Consider the following 21883-nt stretch of genomic DNA (forward strand, 5'->3'; position numbering starts at 1 on the left):
TCAGTTTCCAGTCTTGTTATCTGGACTTCAGCAGAGAAGGGGCCTCAGTCCCCACACCGAAGGTCCCCTAAACCTCTCCAAGACACACCCCCATCTTAAAGATATCACAAATGAGGTTAGATGAGGGGATAGGCAAGGGTGGAGGGAAGCAGGTTCTTACCCTCCAAGGTGTCCTCTGTCCACCTGGCCTGAAGACACCTCTTCTAATGCTTGTGCTTACCTGCCATTTCCCTTCCCTCTACCTCTGTCTCCTCTGGGTCTTAAATCTTGGAGGGTAAGAACCCACTTCCTTCCACCTTTGCCTACCCTCCTATATAACTCTTTTTGTGGTAGTATCTATAGGATGGGGGTGTGTCTTGGAGAGGTTTAGGGGACCTTAGGTGTGGGGACTGAGGCCCCTTCTCTGCTGAAGTCCAAACAAGACTGGAAACTGTCACAGTTGTCCTGCTTTCCATCGGCAAAGGTCTGGCTTCATCTCTTAGCCTGCCAAGGAAAAGGAGGTAAGTTGGAGGTTGAGAGTATCTTCCTTAGCTGTAGGTGTAGAGATTTCTGGGTCTGTCTCCCTCCTCCTCCTCTGCTGTGGGTGATGCGATAGGGGTGTACTCAGGAAAGTCTTACCTTTATGCCAGCCCTGGAGGAGGGGCTGAACCCTGTGTCCCCCCTCCCACATGCCCAAAGATGAGCTCACCACTGAAGCATCACTGCTCAGGTTACTGTGTCCAGGAATAGAGATTTATTTGTCAGTGGCAGAAGTAGGACAAGGGCAGACATGAGGGTTTCTGGTTGTGGGGGCTTAATTCTCTCCCCCCTCCAGATCCACCCACAGCAGCCGCAGACTGTCTGAGTGCTAGCTTTCCTGAAAGGAGCTTCAATAGAACCTGGCTTTAGCCCTTAAACCAGTCTCCCCAAAGGTCCATTCATAACTAGCTTTCTCCCAATCCCCTTTGAGGGCTGCCCTCTTCTCTCTTGCCCAGCCAAGGTCACCCCAGGGTTCCCTCCCTGGGAAACCGATTTGTAAAGATGCTTCGGAGCATCCTGAGATAGTCATCAGGTCCTCCATCTATCCTGGGCTGGAGCAAACAGGGGCTTCTGCATTTGGAGACATCCTGGGGGAGGTACTCCTGATTTCCCCCAAAAGCAGAAGCTCTGGGCCCCTTAGAGTTCAGTACCTGCATAGTCACTAATTAACTGTGTGACTTTGTGTAGGTAAGTAAACATTTTAGAGCCTTAATTTCTTCATCAGCAAAGTGGAATAGTGCTACCTCATTGTTAGGAGAATGAATGAAAGCGAGCATAGTGCTACTACATTGCTAGGAGAATAGTATGCCACTTAGCTGAGGGAAAACAGGCAGAGAAAAATAATTTTCTTCCTTTCCTCCTTTCTTCTGGGAGATTTGTCCCCTCTTAGTGCATTTTTCTGAAGCAGAAAGAAGAAACGGCTTTCTTCCTTCACTTTCCTGGGCAATTTGGAGCCTGTTATTTCATGAGGGATCCAACCCAGAAAGATTCTGATGAGACATGGAGAAGAATTCCCAGGAGAATCGATGGTGCCAGTGACCAAGAAAAGTCAAGGAAGTTGATGGCCCTAGGCCATAGGGTCTCTGCACCAGAAGCTAGAGGTGGGGCAAATGTGGAGGAGACAGGGGGCTGGATGCTATGACCTCTGGATGTCCTTTCTGGCTATGTTTCAGAGCAGGCTTTCATGAACTAAGTCTGAGTCATTGTCTCCGTGCCAACAACTCCTACTGCAGTGGCTCAGGGACAAGGCAGAGCAGCCAGGCTAGCGTCTCCTGGAGAAGATGGAACACTGACCCATCTCAGATTCACAGGGCAGAAATGAAGGGTGGGCAGAGCAAGGGGAAAAGTGCTATGGGAGGATAAGTGGCAGTCAGTCACATTCTCAGAAGGTCCCCCTACACTGGAAGTCAAAAATAGAACTGCTGGGGTGCCTCTTGCTAAGAGAGCTAAGTGAACAAGAGTGGGCATTTGGCTCTCGAGACCCCAGAGACAGAAGGAGGCACTGGATGACTTCAAATCTACACTCAGCACAATGTCCAGCACATTAAGAGAGCCTGGTCCTCATCCCAGTCTGTCTTTTTCTTCCTGTTCTGCAACCTTGGGTAGAGAGCTTCCATCTCTGGAGGGACTTTGGTTTCCTTCTTTTTAGATTGGAAGAATTAGACTGGATTAGGTTGCAATGAGGAGATGGATTAAAATGGGGTAATAATCTTGTATTGGTTAGTATTCTTTTGAGGATTAAATAAATTATTAAATGTAGAGAACTGAACAGAATAAATAAACAATAGATGATGATGATAATGATAATGATGGATTCTTAACCTTGGACTTGGATAACATTTTCTCAAAGAGAGTCTAGAGCTTTCATCAGCTCCTCAGAGAATCTAAGATCCCCCAAAATTAAGAACCTCGGCCTGGATGACTTTTAGGGTGCCTCCACTGAGTCGTTGAGATTCTCTGGTATGAGGGATTGCATCTCCTTCCATAAGGACTGACCTATTTTCTCCCATAAATATCTACAGCTCAAGCTCCTCCCACTGTGGCCTCTGCTCCCATGGGTTGCCAAGGACAGCCCAAGTGGAAAACATGGGTGGCTGGCCTTTTCCTCTAGCTTTAGAATTGGCATTCTTAGGGTGGGGGAGCCAGTCATGGTTGAGGCCAAGTCTGGGTTCTCATCTCCCAGCTGGGGAGAGGAAGATGGCCCAGGCTCAGGGGACTGAGAATGCAGAGAACACTGTGAGTGACCTGGCCTTGCCCAGGCTCCCCTACCTCCCCCTGACAGCCCACCCCTGGGCCCCAGAGGCAGATACCGCTCTAATGAGCTAAGGCCCATGGCAGGCATCGGTAATTATGACTTTATGGAAATATAGAAGGCTCTTATGCAAGTGCCTGACACACTTCCCGTCTGTGGCATCTGGGACAGCCAAGTCCCCAGGGGCTGGAGGAGGGCCCCTCCACCCCCTGCTGCCACCAACCCCTGGAGCTCAGGACATTGGCATAGAGCCTCCCTCCCATTACCTGTGGCATTGTCCCTAACATACCCTGAGTAAGCTGTTCCCTCTCTCTGTGCCCCAGGCTCCCCAGAGGGGAATGACTTGGGCTCTAGTGCACGAAATTCCTTCCCATTTCCTGACAAGTCCAGGCCATCCAAGGAGACCTGCTCTCACGTGAGGGGAATGGTGGGGTTGGAGATGTTTCCCTCTCCTCTATTCTGTTTCTTTTCTCCTTGAGGCTTGGCACATAAAGAGGACAGTGGTCATAGGGGGTGGTCATAGCCCCTGGCTGCTCCTCTGCAGGCCTTGTGCCCCTTTGCCCACTTCCTACCTCTGATGCCTCTGATAGTGTCCTGAAGCCAATGCTTTCTTTCTCTAGGCCATTTGCCCTAAACACCCACAAAGCATCTTTTACCAAGGTAGCAGCAATGGCATCACTTTGGGGTGAGCAAGGGGGTGGAACCCAGTGGGGTAGGGGAGCTGTTAGGGGTTAGCATTTCAGAGAGATGAGCACTGAAGGGCCTAAAACTATTAAAGGAGGGTCCTTTTGCTGGAAAAGGGCCCTGGGCACAGACTGTGGTGGAGGTTGCTGCTGAGAGCTGGTGGGAAAGGGGAAGGACGAAGTCTGGAAGCAACTGGATCAGGAATTAGAGGCGAGGGTGACTGCCTTAGCAGTCATTAGGAGACATTGAGGCAGGGAGGATGGGGGTCTGCCTGTAACTCCTCCTGGAAGAAGTTTTCTGGCTGGGAGAGTCTAGAGCCCGCTGAAGCAGCAACGGGAACAGGGAGCCATTCTGGGCCCACACTGCCCCCTGCAGGCTGCACAGAAAGCAGCACTGGATGTCCCACACTGAGGCGCGTCTAGGCAGGGACCTTTGAGGGTCTGTGTTTGAGGCATCTAACCCATGAGATCCTACTTAGAGCCTAGAGTGGCTCTGGACACCTGGGGTGCCTGATTCTTCCACTTGAGGTCTTCTTGTAAATAGCACCCACAGAGTGCAATAATTATACAGAGGTTCTATCTGAGCCTATTCGGGGATAGAGAGCAGTGGGGACAAAGGTACACTTCCAGCTGAGTTGACAAAGGCCATCAAGTGGACTGAAAGGCAGAAGGGCCAGAGTATTCTAGGCAGAAGGAACAACTTGGACAAAGGTACAGAAGTGTGAAACTGAACAATCTGTTCTGGAAGCTGTGGGCAAACCTAGGGGAAGAGCTGTGGTGAGAGGGGAAGGCAGAAAAAGGTGGACAAATGGCCTTGAATGCTGGGCCAGGCAACTGGATTTTCCTGCACAAAGTGGCTTCTCAAGCTCACTCACTGGAGCCCAGGTGAGCAATCCAGTAGTGCCATGGAGAAAGCGTTGGGGAAGGGGAGTAGCCAAAGTGGTTCACTCAGAACTTGAGAGGAATTTAAAGACATGACTCTGTACTAAATGGTTGTCCACATCGGTTTTCTTATCAAAAAGTGACTTTAAGCACTAACCGTTGTATGCCACTGATGCCCTTGAAGACATGGTTACTCAGGGGTTTCCACAGCCCAGCTTGGGAATGGCACCAAGTGACAGGAGGCTGTGGGGGTCTTGCACAGAGGAGCGTGGGTACAGTCATTCCTGTGTCATAGGGCAATCCCTCTGACTCTCGAGGACAGCAAAATGGAAAGAGAGCTGGAGTGGTGGGTTCTTAGGGTTCTCTGGGCAAAGGTTTCATTGCGGGGAAGGACAGGAGAGTCCTATGTCTTGGCCTGGGTAGATGGCAAGTGTGCAGAGCAGCGAGGGAACTCGGGTCCCAGCCCACTTCTCACTAGCTGTAACCCTAGACAAGGTGCATCCCTCTGTTTCTTACCCTGTAAATGAGGACCATCTTACCTCACGGGGTAGTTGTAATGTGCAGTGGGACTGGGCTTCCTCTACCCAGATTGTTCAACTCTAAATCCTCTGGTCAAGCTGCTTCCGATGCCCGTAATGCCTTTCCCTCCCTCCTACAGCCTCCACGTGCTGCTCATCCCGAGGGAATTCCCAGGTCAAGTAGAACCCCTCTCATGATGAGACCACATCTGTTTCCTGCACCTGCCACCCCATCATTAGCCCCCCTCCCAACTATCAAAACTGCAGCATTCATATTACTCATATTATTCATATTACTCATTCTCAGGGCTTGCAGCCCAGGCGTGGGACGAAAAGCATTTTGTCCCTATTTTGCAGCTGGAAAGGCCAAAGCTCAGAAAGTCCCAAGGTCACTGCCATCATTGGAATCAGATTCCTGGGTCTCATACTTCTTTGGGAGTTGTCGAATGAATGAATGAATGCATGAATGAGGAAGGCTTTCCCCATCAGCCCTTCTTTCTTTGGGGGAGAGGTAGACCTCATTCTCCAAGTCTCCAGGTTGGAATATTGCCTGGAAATTCATTTTTAAATTCCACACTAAATTTATCAGTCAGAGCGGGACATAGTACAGTGATTTAAGAATAGGGACGGTGACCCAGATTGTCTAATTTCAAACCTTGGCTCTGTCTCGTCTTAGTTATGTGACTTTGAGATAGCTACTTAACCAATTTGAGCCTCAGTGTCCCCGTCTGTATAATGGGGGTGGTGTTAATAGAATAATAGAAAGAAAAATAGCATCTTCCTCAGAAGATAGACTGTTTAAAAAGCACTTTGAAGTCTTACTGAGCACTGAAGAACTGTTTGATAAACGGGCCCTCTATACTTATAAGTGGTACAGAAATAAACCTATACTTTTACGTGTTAAATAAATGAACCTATGGTGTACTAGGAACTGGGGATACATAGTAAAAAGACACCGACATTTACTGAGAGCTCAATTATTATCTCATTCAATTTTCACACTAGCTTTATGGAGTAGAGGCTCTCATTATCTTTTTTTTTTTTATATAGTTGCAGCATGAAAGGTTAAGATACTTGCCCAAAGACACATAGCTAAGCTTGAACTCAGTCTATCTGAACAAACATACTCTTAAGCCCACCACTAGTGCACCTCTCTTAGTCCCTACCCTCAAGGGGCTTCCACTCTGACGGGAAAAAAACATTAGACAAAGTACACAAAGAATGAACTGCATATCGGATGACTGCTATGAAGGTATTTGGTGAAGGGCAGAGACAGGACAGAAGAACATAAGCATTAACTGGCTAGGCTGCAGGAAGTGTTAAGAAGTGGGCAGTAAGCTTGAAGAGTGAACAGAGGGTACCTTTCCAAGGTGAGACTTACCACTGGTGGTTGAGAAGGACTCTCAGGAATAAAAGATTGGGAGCTTAGAGCCAGGCCTATGTGTTGACTGACTCCAGGGGGCACTGTTGAGTGTGGTGCCCTGTGGAGCCCTGCACCCAGGGTCCTCAGAGACATTTTGCTGGCAGGAGGGCCCGCGTCCTGGGGTGAGGGAATTTGTGTGCACAGACACACAGACCACACAGGGACTGCCATGTAGCATTGTCGGCTTCTGGTGTGCATGCTCGTGTTTGTGAACACAATGTCTGAAAAATTGTGCTCTCACCCGTTCCTTTTTAAAATCGTTTTACCTGGAGCTCAGGGTCCAGGCCTTAGGACCACCAATGTGACAGTAGCAGGGAGTGCCTGAATCCTGGATGGACAGGATTCCACCCACCCAGGCCCTGCCCCAGGTCCCACACACTAGTGTGAGGAAGAGAGAGAGAGAGAGAGAGAGAGAGAGAGAGAGAGAGAGAGAGAGAGAGAGAGAGAGAGAGAGAAAGAAAGAGGGAGAGTGCAAGAGCAAGTGCACGACTGCACACAATCAAGCCTGGTAACAGTAGGCACTGGATAACATTTTGTGAAATGAATGAAGGACTGAGTGAATGAATGAATGAGGAACACCTCCTTTCAGCCCCTCTTTCTTTGAGGGAGGGGTTGGCCCCTCAGTCTCAAATTCCCCAGGTTGGAATGTTGCCTTGGGATAGAAAACGAAACAAAACATTTGGTTAGGGCCGGTCACTAAGCCGTTCCTCAGAAATTTTTACAGATAAAAAGTTACTTCCTTGGCTTAGGGAACCTGAAAGGATATTATTAAGATGAGTTATGCCATGGCTTTCAAAATGATAGAGCATTTTGGGTGGGAAAAAAATCCATCAGTCCCCTTCCCCTGGCATTCCTGGGATCCTGCTCTTTCCAACCTTGGAGGGCTCCCTGGGCCTTGAATCCAGCTTTGGGCAATGGGTGGTTCTCAGAATCTTGGATGTCTTATCTTGGGATCTTGGGCCACTGCTGGCAGGAATGTTCCCATTCCCTTTTCCTCCTTTTTCCATTTTGTCTGGTTCGATGGGAAGAGAAAGCGGATACAGGGTCAAGGGCCAGGTACTTGGAGATGGAGGTGCCCTGCCTGGTGTTAGGCGGTAACCTTTGGTTTTCCCTCTCCCCTAGGCAGGACCGTCAGAATCACGAGCCTAGATGGCTAGGGTCATATGAGGTCAGCCCACGTTCAGAGCCCTGTTTCTCTGCACTCTGCAAGGCCCTCATCTGTTTATACCAACACAGTAGTTGGGATGGACGGAGGGAGGGGGCCTGGGGCTGTCTGTGTACAGTGACAACAGGAGCTGAGGCTGGGGAAGGAAGCCCTCCCCCTGGCAGACTGTATTTGTCCATAAACACATTCTGTTCTATGCCCCGGAGCAGAGGAAGGGCAAAGAAACCAGCCCTACTGGAGCTTTTCTCCTTCTATGCCCTGGGAGGGGTCACCCCAGGCACGTCCGCCTCCTCCCCACAGGCAGGCTCTTCCTCCCAGCACCATCTTCTGAGTTGTTTCCACAGCAAGCTGGACTATGTTCTGTAAACTCCGGTTCCCTAGCAAGGCAGCCACCAGTGAAAAGACAGGTGTCCTGCCATAGTGCACCTGTGCGTAGGGGTGGGGGAGAAGAGGGTGGAAGACCATCAGGGAGCAAAGACCCTTTGTAGGTCCATATAATGCCGTGTATCTGCTTGTCCTGTTCCCCGGAGTGGCCAGGCTCCTCCCATGGGGTCATGTGAGGGTCCAGGCACATGGGTCTCCAGGATTCTGCATGACTTACAGATCTGGAGTCAAGCGTGAAGCCTGAGGGTGCTCCTCATTGTCCCTGGGCCTCTTGGAGAATGGTGGGTGAGTGGACTTTGTTTTGTCACACCACCATCTCCCCTTCGAGTTGATGATACTGGGGAGCTCTGGGAGCATTGTTTCTGGATTTCCCCCAGCTTGGTCTGCCTAATAGGCCTTAAGTTTCCCAGAGCCTTGAGTGCTCAGCCAATCAGAGTCCCCAGGCCTCACCCCACCCTTTAGTGGGTGTGTGTCTGTGTATAAAGACTGAGGCCCCAGGTGGATGGACCAGTGGGTTCAGCTCAACTCAGTGCTGAGCTCTCTGTCACAGAGCTGGCCCTGGTCCCTTCCAAGATGCTGTTTTGGCACAACCAGCCAGAGCACCTGTGGCCTAGTCCAGAAGAACCGTACCCTGGGCCTACAAGCAGCTTGCTCAGGTAAGGGCCAGATGCCCTTCCCTTGGCCCCTGAGCAAGGCCCTGGTCTGACTTGTGGTGGATGTGATAGGACCATCTGTTTCAAGCTGAAGGGGATGGTGGGCTTCCCGCTCTTGAGTTCCTTTGGGGGTGGGGAAGAGGTCAAATGTACCTGGAGCTTAGCGGGTCCTGGGACATTTCAAATTACCCTGACCATCACCCACTCAGAACACTTTAGTTGGGCATTGACTTGGTATTAGGCAAGCCCTGAGGTTATAAACAGGTAATCGATGGCAGATGTTTGTAGATATTTGGTAATATCTGGGATGTGCACCTTAAGGGAAGTGTTCTAGAGGCCAGAGGAGCTGGACGAGAGCCCCTTAGGTCCTGGTTGCTGCTGGGGTGCCTGCTATAGGAAACTGGAGGCTCCCTGGAGGGAGGACCTAGCAGGGAGAGTCAAAGTCCCATAGAGCGGCACGCTGGCAGTGTTCTCCTTTCCCTGGCAGGGAGTCCCTGCCTTTGCCCTACCTGAAGCAGGAGGAGCTGCCCAGCATCCCCAGACAGGAGCCTCCCTGCCTCGCATTCCAATATGTGCTCTGTGCAGCCACCTCGCCAGCTGTGAAGCAGCAGGAGGAAGCCCTCACCTACCTGAACCAGGGTATGCTGGGCCTGGGGAGAGAGGGGTTAGTGGGGTGGCAAGCTTTGGACACTGGGCCCAGGGTGGGCTGGTGTGGTGGGCACCCTCTCTGCTCTAAGAGTGAGGCTCACATACCCCCTTAATCTCTCTCAGGCCAGTCCTATGAGGTGCAGATGCTCTGCAACTCCAAGCTGGGCGATGCCACCCAGTGGCCCCAGCTACTGAAGGTAAGTGCAACCCCTCCCAGAACTGGCAAAGGCTGGGTATGACTGTCCCTCTGGGCGGGAAGCCAATGTCATCGCTGTGATGTCATTGTCGAGTAGAACCCTCACAAGTCTACCTTTTAATTTGACCTTCAAAGGTGTGGGCAGGAATTGTTGAAGAAATGGGCACAGAGAGGTTAAGTATTTTTCTCAAGGACAAAGAGCCAGTAAGTAACAGAACCAAGATTTAGAAATTTATGTAGTGTTATTCACACGCATGATTCCTTTTCTCAGAAAAATTATTTATTCAGCTCCCATTCATTGCCAGAAACTGTTCACTGAGCTAGGGATTCAACAGTAAAGAGACAGATGTGGTTCCCCTCTCAGGGGGCTTGCAGTCTACTGAGTGAGACAAACATGTAATTACACAAATTATACACAATTACAAATTGATTTACAAATTGCAAATTGATATGTGCTGCAAAGAAAAGAAACAGATAGAATGACTAAGAGTAGGGAAAGTACTAACTCCCCTATTTTACAGATGAGGAAACTGAGGCTCAAGGTCTCTTAAGTTACTTCCCCAGTTTCACAGCTTGTGAATGGCAGGTGGGCATCTGGACACAAATCTAGTGATTCTAGGTCCTATGTACCAGCGGGTGAGAGGCAAGGTTGGGGAGAGGATGGAAAGGTGGGCCTGCCCCACGTGTGCGAACTGGCTCCCAAATGTGAGTTTGGGTAGGGGTGAGGGGACAGTAAGAATGAACCACTGCCTGATCTCATCTGATCTTGGAAGCTAAGCAGAGTCGGACCAGGTTAGTACTTGGATGGGAGACCACCTAGGAAGACCAGGTGCTGTAGGTGTTAAAAATAAAGAAAGAAAGAAATATGGATAAGTGTTTATTGAATCTCACTGTAGAGAAGACTCATTTAAACGTAATAGCAATGGAAGAAACTACAAAACCCAGGACACAACTTAGCTTCATAAAGAGTCATGGTATGCAATACACAGGCAAAATCCAAATTAAAAGGAGACCAAGTGGGAAAAATAGTTGCTACATATGTGTTATATCCTTAACATATAAAAAGTTCTCATATATCAATAAGAAAAAAACAAACAAACAAATGAAAGCCCAATAGAAAAATAGGCAAAGGATAGAAGCAGACAATTTATATAAGAAGGAGACAAATTGCCAATAAATGTAGACAGTTTAACCTCATAAAATACTAATTAAAATTTCATGTATATAACTGACAAAGATTTTTAAAAACTGTTACTGGTAAGGTTTGGGGAAACAGACACCCTCAAATCCTGAGAATGCAGATTGGTGCACCTATTTTGTAGGTAAGATGGCACTTGGGCAAAATTTATTAAATTTAATGTTCATACTTTTTTAACCAGTAGTTCTACTTCAAGAAGTTTATCCTATAAAAGATTTCAAACAATTAAAATGCCCATCAGAAGAGGATTAACTTTTAAATAAGTATTAGTACAGGCTCACAATGGTGGTTGTGTAGCCATCAAAATTATGTCTCAGAAATAGCTAAAGACAAGAGAAACTGCTTTCTTATAAGTAAGCATAGGCAGAATACAAACTTGTATTTAAAGTTTGATTTCTATTTCGTAAAAATAAAAATGTGTGTATACGCAAGTTTTTTTTTTTCTTTTTCTTGCCCAGAGAAAAGATAGGAAGAGACAATAATTGAATGTTAACAGTGCTGTATCTCTGAGGGATGGAGTGATGGGAGATTCCTGTGTTTATATTTTTATAAATATCTTTTTTATTTTCTCAGTGTTCTCCACATTTTCTACATTGAATAGATTTCCCTTTATAATCAAACACCTTGCCCTTCTTTTGAATGCCCACCATTGTCTAAGCACCTGGGCTAGGAGTCAGCCCGATGGCACAATTTCAGTTCTACCACTTCCTTGCAAGGACTTTGCTCAGGTCAAATCTCTGTGAGCCTTAGTTTCCCCATCTGTAAAGTTAGACCCTTAAATTCTTCTTCAGAGGATTGTGGGAGGGCTGTATTGGGCGGCGGGTGTGAACAGAGGGGAAGACCCCGCTTGCCCTTGGAATTCTGGTGCCACAGAACACAGGGCCTGCAGGCCATGTGGGATGCAGGCCAGGAAGGCTTCCTGGAATAGACCCCTAGATTTTGCAAATGAAATACAGAATACTTAGTTAAATTTGAATTCTAAATAATTTTTTTTTTTTTTTTAGTATATCCCGTGTAATACTTGGGAAACACTTATACTAAAAAAGTATTTGTCGCTTAACCGAAATGCAAATTTAACTAGTCATCTTGTATTTTAACTGGCAACCCTACCCTGGAATGGGATGTCTTGGCTCAGATGTGAGCAGGGAGAGCTTTCCAGGTAGAAGATCCTAGGGAGAACTCTGCAGGTATGTTGGGATCATAGGCAGGTTCATTGGGTCAGTGGGGTTCAGTGGTGGGTGAGAAGCAGCCACATAGAAAAGCTTGATTTGACTCTTTAAAGTGTTCAAACGCCAGGGTCAGAAACTTTGCTTATCATCCCATAACCTTGTGGAGCCACTGAAAGATTTTGAACAAGCGAAAGAAGTTACACTTTTTAAGAATAGGCACTGCTTGGGGATGGAAAGTGACTGACAGGTGACAGGCAGGTAAGGGGTTTTAGGTGGAATCCCTAAAATGTGAGTGGAACCTGGAGTTACCCTGCTTTCTCTTTACTTCTCCACTTCAGATTCACTGCATCAGCACTGAGTTCACTCCTCGGAAAAAAGGTGGAGAGAAAGGTGTCCCCTTCTGCCTCCAAGTTGACACTTTCAAACCCAGTGACAAGGAGCTTCTGCCTGAACACCTGCATTCAGCTGGCTGCCTCATCAAGGTGTTTAAGGTACAGGCAGCACTGGAGGCCCTCCGCCCTCCTTCTCAGGGCTGTCACCCTGCCTTACTGACTGTGTGGATGCTTTGCTATAGACCCTCAGCCTGTGGTCCTGTCTCTGGGACTCTTTCCTTCTCTGTACGCAGAGGGATGGGGCTTGATCTCTTTCATAGAGCCCCTTCTGTAATGAGAAGTGATCGGATAAAGAGGGTGCCTCTGAGATTTCCTTCTCTCCCTTCTGCAGCCCAAAGGGGCTGACCGGAAACTAAAAACTGACCAGGAAAAGATTGAGAAACAGCCCCTGTTTCAGACTGCCTGTGAGAGCACAGTCTTCGTGGAGGTGTGTGTTTTAGGGCGGTGGGGAAATTGTACACCTGGGGAAATTGAGGCCTCAAGTGCTGCGACTGCTCCAGGATCATCATAGCCCCAAGCGATTCCACCTGTTTCCTTGGAAGGACAAACTACACGATTGTTTAGGACTTCTAGGAGCCGACACCTTCCAGGCTGCCTCTGCTGTGTCCTGCCATCGCTCCCACCTCACTTCTGCTCCCTCTGCCTGGAGACCCTCCCTTCCCGTGCTGCTTCCTGCTTCCGGCTAGGTCCTCCAGGAAGCCTGTCTCAACTCCCCAGCCAGACCAGCAGGCTAGTTCAGTCTTCCCTTGCGCAGAACCTTGGTCTGCTTGTCAGAGACTCCTAGGGCAGGAACCAAGTCTAGCCCAAGGCAGGCCCCTTGCCAACTCTTAACAGACAGATGGAGGAAGGTGAGGGAACAGCCACCACTGCCCTTGAACTGTCCAGGCCCACCTTACTGTTCGTTTGCCCACAGTGTTCACTGTGGCCAGAGCCCAGCGCAGGGCCCTACCAGCCCCTCAGCCCTCTGACCTCCCCCAACTCTTGCAAGTTCCTGTCCCCAGAGAGGTGAGTGGGGATGAGCAACTTCTATCAGCCCTATAAAGTGAGAATGAAGGGCTCCTCCGCTCAGGCATTGGGGGAGGAGAAGGGCTGAGGGGTGCAGCTGAGGCGGGGAAAGAGGCTCAGTCCTGTGCCTCTGGGGAATGTTTGAGCGACATTGGTAAGCTCTGCCTCCCAGGGCAGGCCTGGGGGAGGGCGCGTGGGGCGGGAGACTGGCAGCACTGCTCCGCAGAGCCCCTGACTCTCTGCTTCCCCACAGGCTCTGCTGCTCACCACCCTTTGTATTGGACACCTTGGCGGGCAGCCCAGCTGAGGTGAGTTTCCTTTCCAACCCCACCACCGACGATCCCAAAACCTTCTCAGCATCTTCATCTCACTCTCCAGAGTGGTGGCCCTGCTCCCTGGTGGACAGATGTGGTATGGCCACAGGTTGCAAAACTTCCCTGTTAGGACCAGGCACTTCCCACCAGCAAAATGAGCCTCCCCTCTCAGACTTGGGGCTTCTAAGGGCAGAGGCTGTGTTTCCCCTCCCCCTCGTTCTCGGTCCGTGGGTCTGTGGTATTATCCTAACCTCCCTCTTATGCCTCAGGATCTGAACCCAGCAGCCTCCGTCCTAGAGACACAGCAGTGGTCACATTGGCACCGGGTCTCCAGCTGCTGGAGGACGCGAGCCAATTTCACTGGTGAGTCTGGGGGTCTGGCAGGGACCAGACTTGTAGGGGGCTGAGGGTGGGACACTTAGGCAGGAATACGGTTTCTGTCCTGGCTTCTTGTGTGCCCTTCAAATAACTTTTTAAGACTAAGAGTTGCCAGGCACCATGCTTGCTAAACTCTCTTCTCTTGTATTATCCCATATACTACCCCCGCCCCCCACCCGAGGATAGAGCTCAAGATACACAGCTAGAAAGTGGAAGAGCTGGGATTTGAATCCAAGTCTGACTCTCAGGTCTTGACATACTAGGGTTACTAATGTTGGGCTGTGTCCCTGGACACCTTTGATCCCAGGCCTCTTCCCCAAATCTGACCCTGATCCTGCAGGCACCGATTTGCTGAAGCTTACCCGCCAGGACCTCATCCAGATCTGTGGGGCTGCCGATGGGATCCGCCTTTTCAACACTCTTAGAGCCAGGTGCTGGACACTGCCAACCAGACCCCCTTCCCACTATAGTGGCACCTACCAACTCAGCCGGCAGTAGTGTTTAGTAGAATGTTCAGGCCAGAAGTCACCTTCAAGACCACTTATTCTACTCCTTCATTTTACAGAGGAAGAAACTCAGGCCCAAGCACACTGACCTGCCTGAGGTCACAGAACAAGGCCGGCAGGGCTGAATTAAAAACTTAGGCTCCTGTGACCTTTTTCTGTGGCCATCCCCTCTACGGCACTCAATTTCTGGGGACAGAGATGAATTTTTGTCATCCTCTCTCCCCCAGCATTCATTAAACGCCTAAGAAATGCTTTAGTGACCTCTCTCCTAGAGACCTGAGAGGAGGCGGGGTCTCTCTCAGGGATGGGGGCTGGAAGAAGGAGCTGTTAGTTCAGGTGTGAAGGGCTGATACATTGACTGTTTTCCTGGCCCAGGCCCACACGTCACCGGCTGACTTTATATGTGGCTCAGGCAGCCTCTAGGCAAGAGAACGAGGTTCCTAAGAACCCTGACTCAGGTAAGGTTCTGGCTTCCCTCTCTGGAAGACAAGAAATTCAGGTGTGACTGTGTGAAACCTCTTCTGGCCTGAAAAGTGAGGCTCCACCATTTCTGGGACCCATGATGTCCTCCTTGGCATTCCCCCGTCTTCCATGACCAGATGAGTCCTCTCCTTCCAGGACGTCTCTCTGGGTTTATTCCTCTGTGATCTACAGCCTAACCCCATCTGATTTTGTCATTCTATTAGTATTGGGATTAGAACACTGTAATTTTTTTTTCATAGAACATTGTAATCTTGTTATCATACTTGGGTTTCAGTCTTTTATATGTAGATGTCCCATCCTCTCTTTTCAACTGGGGGCTCCCCTCAGTCTGAGGACTCCCCAAAGGAGAGGAATAAGAGGTGAAGAGTAAGTGAATTCATAAACCTTTAACCTTCTCCCTCTCCCCCACTCCCCACTCCCTGTATGAGGCTGTCACCATGCCCTCTAGTCCCCCATTCCCCGCCCCCCCCCCCTTATCAGAGGCTCCCTCTGGACTCCCTCCCCCACTGACTCCTGGCCATGTGCTACCCACACCCTAGGTTTTTATGAAGAGATTTCTCTGGATGAACTCAGAGCAGTAGAGCTAATGGGGAAACTGGCAGAGGTCTTGGCCCTCCCAGCCAATCAGATCCACCGCCTCTTCCACCAGGGCCCTGGGGGCATCCTCATTCTCCTCAACGACCAGGTAAAGGGACAGCAGTTCCCTGTAAGGCCCCACAAAGGCCTCGACCACCTGCTTCCCTCTCCCTGCCCTGGTTCTCTTTGGCTTTAAGAACTGAATTGTCTTAGTGACCCCTTCTTCCTTGCAGGTAGTTCAGAATCTTAAGGATGAATCGTATTTTGTGGCTGTGGTGAAGAAAGGTAGGGGTTTTAGAGCGAGATGACAGCTTCGTTTGTGTCAAAGGGACAAAAATTCATACAGCTGAAAGACAGCTATTTATTGCTCAGGAAAAACGTGACTAAATAATAAATGTATTTTCACGAAGGAAAAAATATGCCCGCTTCTCTTAGGAAATTTATTAAGGCTCCCTCTCTCTCCCACCTCACCTAACCTGCAATATACACTGCAGCAAGGCAGGCAGTTGCTGACCAGTCACCTTGTTCTGGTTATTCGGATGCCTGCCTTCTGTCCCTCCTGCTACACTGCAGGCGGCTTCCAAAAAAGGTGGATTCGAGGTGGGGTTGAAAGAACACGGGTGTGGCAGATGCAATGCAGGCCTTTTGGAGGTTTTGGAGCAGCACAGCAGTGGTGGTTGGGGGCCAGTCTCATTCCAGTGGTACCCTTTTAACTTCTTGCAGTGCAGAATGCAGATGGCTACTACCTGGTTCTGACCTAGGCCCAGGAGTGCCCTGCTGCAAGAGGAGGAAACTGATGCCAGCCTGGTTCTCTGGGGCCATGTTCACCAGAAGCCTTGTTAAAGCACTCGTGGCTTCACCGGGTTCCAGGTGAAGAGCCAAAATGTCATGTGTCCTTCCCCTGGAAGGGAGGGAAACAGCCCTCAGGCTCACTTTTTTCTCTGCTCAGCAAGTTATTGGAACCGGGAACACTTCCTCCCAAGCTGAGCTGAGCTGGCCAGGCCTGGGAGGCAAAAAATCTGGCAATATGGATAAGGAGCTTTTGCCCCAAGCAGTATTGCTGAACTGAGTTCATTAATTCGTTTAAAATTTTACTCACCCCTTCCTTTTTGTAAATTAAATTTAAAAAGGTATATATAGTTAATGCTTGTTCAGTTGTCTTGGCATTATGGTCCTCTTGGAGAAATGTCCCTTGGTTAAACTATAGACTAGAGCAAGGCACAGAATCTGGGAGAGAGGAATAAATAAATCTGGCTGGATATTTTTTCAATTAGTTTAGGCAAAAACTATTCATTAAAACCTCCAAGAGACCATTCAACTATCAAAGCATTGTGCTTATTTAAAACTGCAGTTCTAGATGTTTGGAAAATACTGTAGCTATTCTTGAACACTGAAGCTATGGAGTGTTATTTAATTAAAAACGTAGTTGAATTTATTAATGTTTTAATTTTTAGGTCTTAAAAAACTTTTCCCTATATTAAGATCATAAATATAAACATTTTTCAAAGCTTTTTTCATTTCACTTTTAGGCCTGTAATCCACCTAAAACTGATCTTTTTGTGTGTATCTCTTCTTCCTTGTAGAAAACCATTTTTTATATTAAGTGCTTTTGAAACAGATACATGATACTGGGACATATCTTATTCTGCTTATTTTTCATTCCCTCCATTATTGTTTTATCATAAAAAATTTCAAACATATTGAAGAGGGAAAACCCATATGCTTGGGGTAGAAAACAAGCCAAGGCACACTTTTAAATATATCTGCTTAATTCCTTATTGATCATTTACTGATCACCTTTGGTGAGTCTTAAACCAGGTGGCCTCTGGCTAGGGAAAGTAGGAAGGAGGAATGCTCTGCACGCTGGCTGAACTGATTAACAATGGATGAGGAAGGGAAGGTCTGCTTATCTTCTGAAGACCTGGACGATGCCTCCTCTCAGTGTCCAGGGCTGACTCTGGACATTGAGCAGAGTCATGGACAACTGAGCAGGCACCTGCTTGCACCCCTGGAAGAAACCATGTTGGCCCCAGATGACAAATCCAGAACAACTCTTTACCTCCTGCAGAATGACTGGATTTCATGTGGGGCCTGTGATTCCACAGGGCTCCCCAAGAATGTCTCATGGCACAGTCGATGCCCTGAGATTTTAATTTAGGTTGTAGATTTGGCTCCACTACTCATCTCCACTAAAAGGATAGGGACGCCACTGCATTAATCTTTGTGTTATCTCTTAACCTAAGAGCCTCTGGCACAGACTAGACACTGAAATATTTGCTGAAAGGAATAAAAGCAGGTAACATGTGAATATTTATGATGTTCATTACCTTTTTCATCCGTCACAACTCTAAAGTAAGTACTGTTACCTCCACTTTAATAATGAAGAACTGAGATAGAGGGTCCTAAGGGTGAAAGCCAGGTAATCTGACGTGGGAGCTTGTGTGTTTAACCATTACTCTACTCCTACTCTACTCCGTCTTCATTCTTTTCTAGTAGAGGGAAGGGTGATGCTCTGCACATATAAGGGCTTGAATTGTTATTCGAATTAAGATAAAAAGTTTGAGAAGGAAACTCTGATTATATTGTCTTCCATTTTTCTTAGAGAAGTAGAGTTTGGGGTATTAAATGAAGGCTACTAAAAAGGTATTAAATAAAGGCTATTAAATAATAAACAAATAAAGGTTATTAATGGATATTAAAAAAATACAAGGATGCCAAAAAGAAGTCCCTTCATTCAGCCTCAGAAGCCTTTGCAGTTCTAAGTTTCAGGGAAGTTAAATCAGCTCCAAGTCAGGCTATTTCTGCAGCAAAATGAAAAGTCTTCACAGCTTATTTCCTTTAATTACATCATAAAACAAAATTAGAACATACAGGAAACAATAATAGTTACATAACAATTTACTTTATATATTTATATATAAAAACATTTTTTTTTTTTTTTTAAGTCCAAAGATTTTAAAGCAAAAGGAATCCTCTACTGCCACCTTGGATTTTATGTTAAATAACCCTCCCTCTCCCATAATCTCAAGTGCCAAAAGTATTGGGTGGAAACATAGTCACGCGGACAGGTAGTGGAACCTGGTGTTAAGTCAGGCCCCAGGGACTGGCTAAGCTTTGGGCAGGCCTGGCGGAGAAACAATAAGCAGCAGCTCCCACACAATGAAGCACTCCAGGATAGGCCAAAAGGCTAGGGAAGACTTAGGCCAGACAGCGATGTTTGAGATCAGACCCTGCCAGTCAACCATCCTCAGGGCCTGGGACAGGGGTGTGGTGATACAGGGATGAAAGAAACTGGTTTGAAGATAAAAATTTCTCCCACAGCACCATTCACCCATTCATCTCTGTCCCCAAGCAGAGTTTGACGGGCAGGGTTGTCCTCACAGTTCTCTGAGCTCTGCACAGGCCATGTTCCTCAGGTCTGTGCTCTCAGGGTCACTGGAAGGTGAGCAAAGGTGAGGAGCTGAGCAGTTAGGAAATGCCCAAGGCAGGTTACTTGGGAAGAAAAAGGAGGTGGCCAGAGTAGGAGGCATCTGAAGATTGAGTCATAAAACAGAAATGGAGAAAGGCAAAATTAAGAAGCAACCCTCAGTACTGGGCAGCCACAGAGCCTCAGGGGCCAGCTCCGAGAGCTGCAGCATGGTGAGAAAATACACAAGTGGCTTCTGATGAGCCCCACCCCACAGATCTTACAGAGGTTAGTCTGTAATTTTGGGGTAGGATGAGAAGGGAAGAAAGATTAGAAATTTTAGGCTCACCTCTTTCTACATGTATTAGAAATTAACAGTCATTAGAGAAGTATAGATAAGAAATTATTCTTAAGGGAAGGAGAAAACTGTTGTAAACCCAAGAAAGTAGCAGCAAAGGTTTCACTTATTATAGATCTATTATATAGCTCTAGGAAAGAAAAATCATTCGAATCTTTTTTGGTGGTGGGGCGGGGGGGATATAAATTAATCAAACCATGACAGTTAGAGCCTTCTTTTCAAGTTAGGATTTTCTAAGACTTTAAGGTCTCATTCACTAGTGTCATTAAAAAAAAAAAAAAGAAAGAAAGAAAAAGAAGAAAAGAAACAAAATAGAATGATGATTTCAGGTGCTAAGGAAGGTTAGGCTAAGGTAAAAAACGTGTGAGAGCAGCAGTGTGGTACAGATTCGAATTAATAAGAAATAGTTGTAAGAGACAATAACAAGTGAAACAGTGGGACAAAGTTTTCTTCTTCCACTTTAATAAAACACATTGCTCCAAAGATTTCCCTACGTCCCTGGGGTCTGGCAGCAGAGAAAAACATGCGCCTGGGCCTTTCTTCTCCCATCTCTTGAGCTGGGAATTTGCATTTACTGCCTACCTGCCCTCGCCCTGGTGAAAATCATGCCCAGAAGCGGCTTGGAAGCATGGGTGCTTCTTTCAGTGGTGCCAGTCCCCATGAAGATGACTCTGTGGAAAGCTGAAGCCCTCCTTGCCAGTAAGAAGGGCATGGAGTTCAACAGATGGAGAGGAAAGTAAATTTACTCACTTGTGAAGCAGCTGTTTCTATATATTCAGGACAGATGCTTATACCTGACGCAAAGCACCCCAGTTCCAGAACTGATTTCTCTTTTATTTTGAATCTCACCTACCATTTCCCCACCCCAATTCTTCAAAACAAGACACTGAAAAACACAGAAAATAGGGTCAATTGATACAGTTTTGGGTGCTCATGGTTCTTCTTCCTAAAAGGCAGTGAACCACCCTGGCTGAGGAAGCGCTGAGACTCAAAAGCTGGGAACCAAACTCTACCGAAGGCTTACTCAAAACACACATGAAGCAGAGATGGAGGAAGTGCACTATGGAATTTCTCTCAAAATCCCACATGTAAGCTTGTCCAACAAATTTTTTTTTCTGCTGAAAATTAAGTTTAACTCTCTTGGGCTCTAAAGATTCACTAAGACTGAGAGGTTCTTATTAACTTTCCTAAGAATCAAAGGCTTCAGAAATGCCCAACTGATGTTCCCAAGAATAAAAACGGACAAAATAGGAAGACTTGCCTTGAGAGGGGAGCTGAAGAAGCCCTTTGTGAAGAAAACTCATTTGTCTCAAAATGGTAGTTTCTGGCAGGTAGAAAGTTTGTCCCAAGTGAGAAGGCAAGGTTAGAGCAGCATATTCTTTGCTAGAGAACCAAGATGTCATGTTAGGGCATCTAGATGTAGCAAATACAGCCGAGTTTTATTCTCTAATTACCTGGATTAATTATATACTATTGACATGGTCTTTAACAGCTTTCTGTATCTTCCAATCTTACAATTAAAATTTATGATCAAAATAAAGTTGAGGAGAGGCTGAGACTCCGTATTTCCCCTCACCCTCCTGCTGCCTTAGGGCTCTTTGGTCTTAGATCATCATCATAAGGGGGAGGGTTCTGCCTCACAACCTCCAACCAAACATGCTACATACACCTTTTCTCAAACAAAACTTGGATAATTTATATAACCTGGGTCTGAACTGGTTAAAGATCCCAGAAATGGTGGGTAGATAGAGAAGGCAATTTTATTATAAAATGTTCTGGAAGCTCAAAGCATACTACTGAGTCTGTGAGCCAGGATGCACAATGGGGATAGAAACCTATCCTTAAATCATGCACACAAGCAGGGAAAAGGAAGAACAGATCAATTTCCTCTCACTGGTGGAGACTGTCATGAGCAGTCTGTGATTTTCGGCACAATAAATATTAAATAGCCAAGGGCCTTGCAAGTATTCCTCTTCTCCTCAAAACAACACTGTCACTTAAGGGAATGCTGCCCACACAGGCAGGCAGGAAACCACCCTCCTCTTTCCAGTGGCAGTATCACACTTCCTAACAACCTCAAACCAAGACAGGTTCCACTGCATACTTTGTTTAGCCCTCCACGGCATTAGTGAGCTATCAAACCAGTAACAATGCATTTTACAAGGCAATTAGAAGAAATATAAGAACTTGACTGCTGCAGCAGTATATCCATATTGAACCTTTCAGTTTGGAAAGCCTAAAATCAAGCATCATAAAAATATTTACCAGGTTTCTTTCTAAAATGTGTGATATCAGGAATATGTAAAATTTCTGACTTATATGTCTGCTAAGTCAACTTAATGTGGAAATTCACAAAAACCATTTAAGAAATACTTTTACATCCACTGAACAGCAGAAAACTCTTTTTACATAAAGTACAATGTGCTTTTGTATTCCAAATATTGGAAAATAGGATGAAGCCAGATCCCCTTACTGCTTGTACCCAAGTTTGATTTCAACTTCAGTAAGCAACAGTCAGACCACCCAGTAAAAAATGGCTGGAGCCACATGACAGTCACTGGATTCAAGGCTGCCCAGGATAGTTTGCCTAGATCGGGCAAGGACTCAAAGAGGAAGCTAACCTGGAGACATATGGAAAAGAATCAGCAGCATCACTGGGAATGAGATGGAAGCTTTAAACAGATGGGCATAGAAGGGAAATGGGAGAAGTCAATTCAAAAAGCAAAAAGCTGGAATCACCTTGATGGGACCAATGAAGAGGATGTAAAAGATGTCT

The 21883-nt window shown here is 47.1% G+C and overlaps 1 protein-coding gene across 8 annotated transcripts; it reads left to right on the top strand.

Moving 5' to 3' along the window:
- Window positions 1-7837: 7837 nt before the first annotated feature.
- LOC107520646 (transcription factor CP2-like protein 1) lies at window positions 7838-18133 on the top strand. 8 transcript variants are annotated; one of them, XM_036223658.1, is made up of 14 exons: window positions 7838-8110; window positions 8376-8481; window positions 8966-9117; window positions 9250-9323; window positions 12028-12180; window positions 12413-12508; window positions 12995-13086; window positions 13340-13394; window positions 13670-13763; window positions 14119-14209; window positions 14660-14742; window positions 15307-15452; window positions 15577-15628; window positions 16067-18133. In XM_036223658.1, exons 1-14 carry the CDS (start codon window positions 8104-8106, stop codon window positions 16102-16104), a joined length of 1239 nt encoding a protein of 412 aa, XP_036079551.1. In that variant the 5' UTR covers window positions 7838-8103; the 3' UTR covers window positions 16105-18133. The 8 variants fall into 8 exon arrangements, 3 of the variants coding, with proteins under 3 accessions (XP_036079551.1, XP_036079550.1, XP_016020128.2); XR_004951596.1 differs by lacking the exon at window positions 14119-14209 and having other exon boundaries at window positions 13340-13497; window positions 14660-15452; XR_004951597.1 differs by lacking the exons at window positions 14119-14209; window positions 16067-18133 and having other exon boundaries at window positions 13340-13497; window positions 14660-15133; window positions 15577-15817.
- The last annotated feature ends 3750 nt before the right edge of the window (window positions 18134-21883 follow it).

The sequence above is a fragment of the Rousettus aegyptiacus genome, unplaced genomic scaffold, assembly GCF_014176215.1.
Source record: "Rousettus aegyptiacus isolate mRouAeg1 unplaced genomic scaffold, mRouAeg1.p scaffold_m13_p_6, whole genome shotgun sequence".
Classification (NCBI taxonomy): Eukaryota; Metazoa; Chordata; class Mammalia; order Chiroptera; family Pteropodidae; genus Rousettus; species Rousettus aegyptiacus.

Bases quoted from the DNA above. Each gene is read 5' to 3' on its own strand.
- LOC107520646 (XM_036223658.1), top strand. The intron at 9,118-9,249 runs GTATGCTGGGCC...AATCTCTCTCAG, and splicing joins CCTCACCTACCTGAACCAGG to GCCAGTCCTATGAGGTGCAG. The intron at 15,453-15,576 runs GTAAAGGGACAG...TCTTCCTTGCAG, and splicing joins TCATTCTCCTCAACGACCAG to GTAGTTCAGAATCTTAAGGA.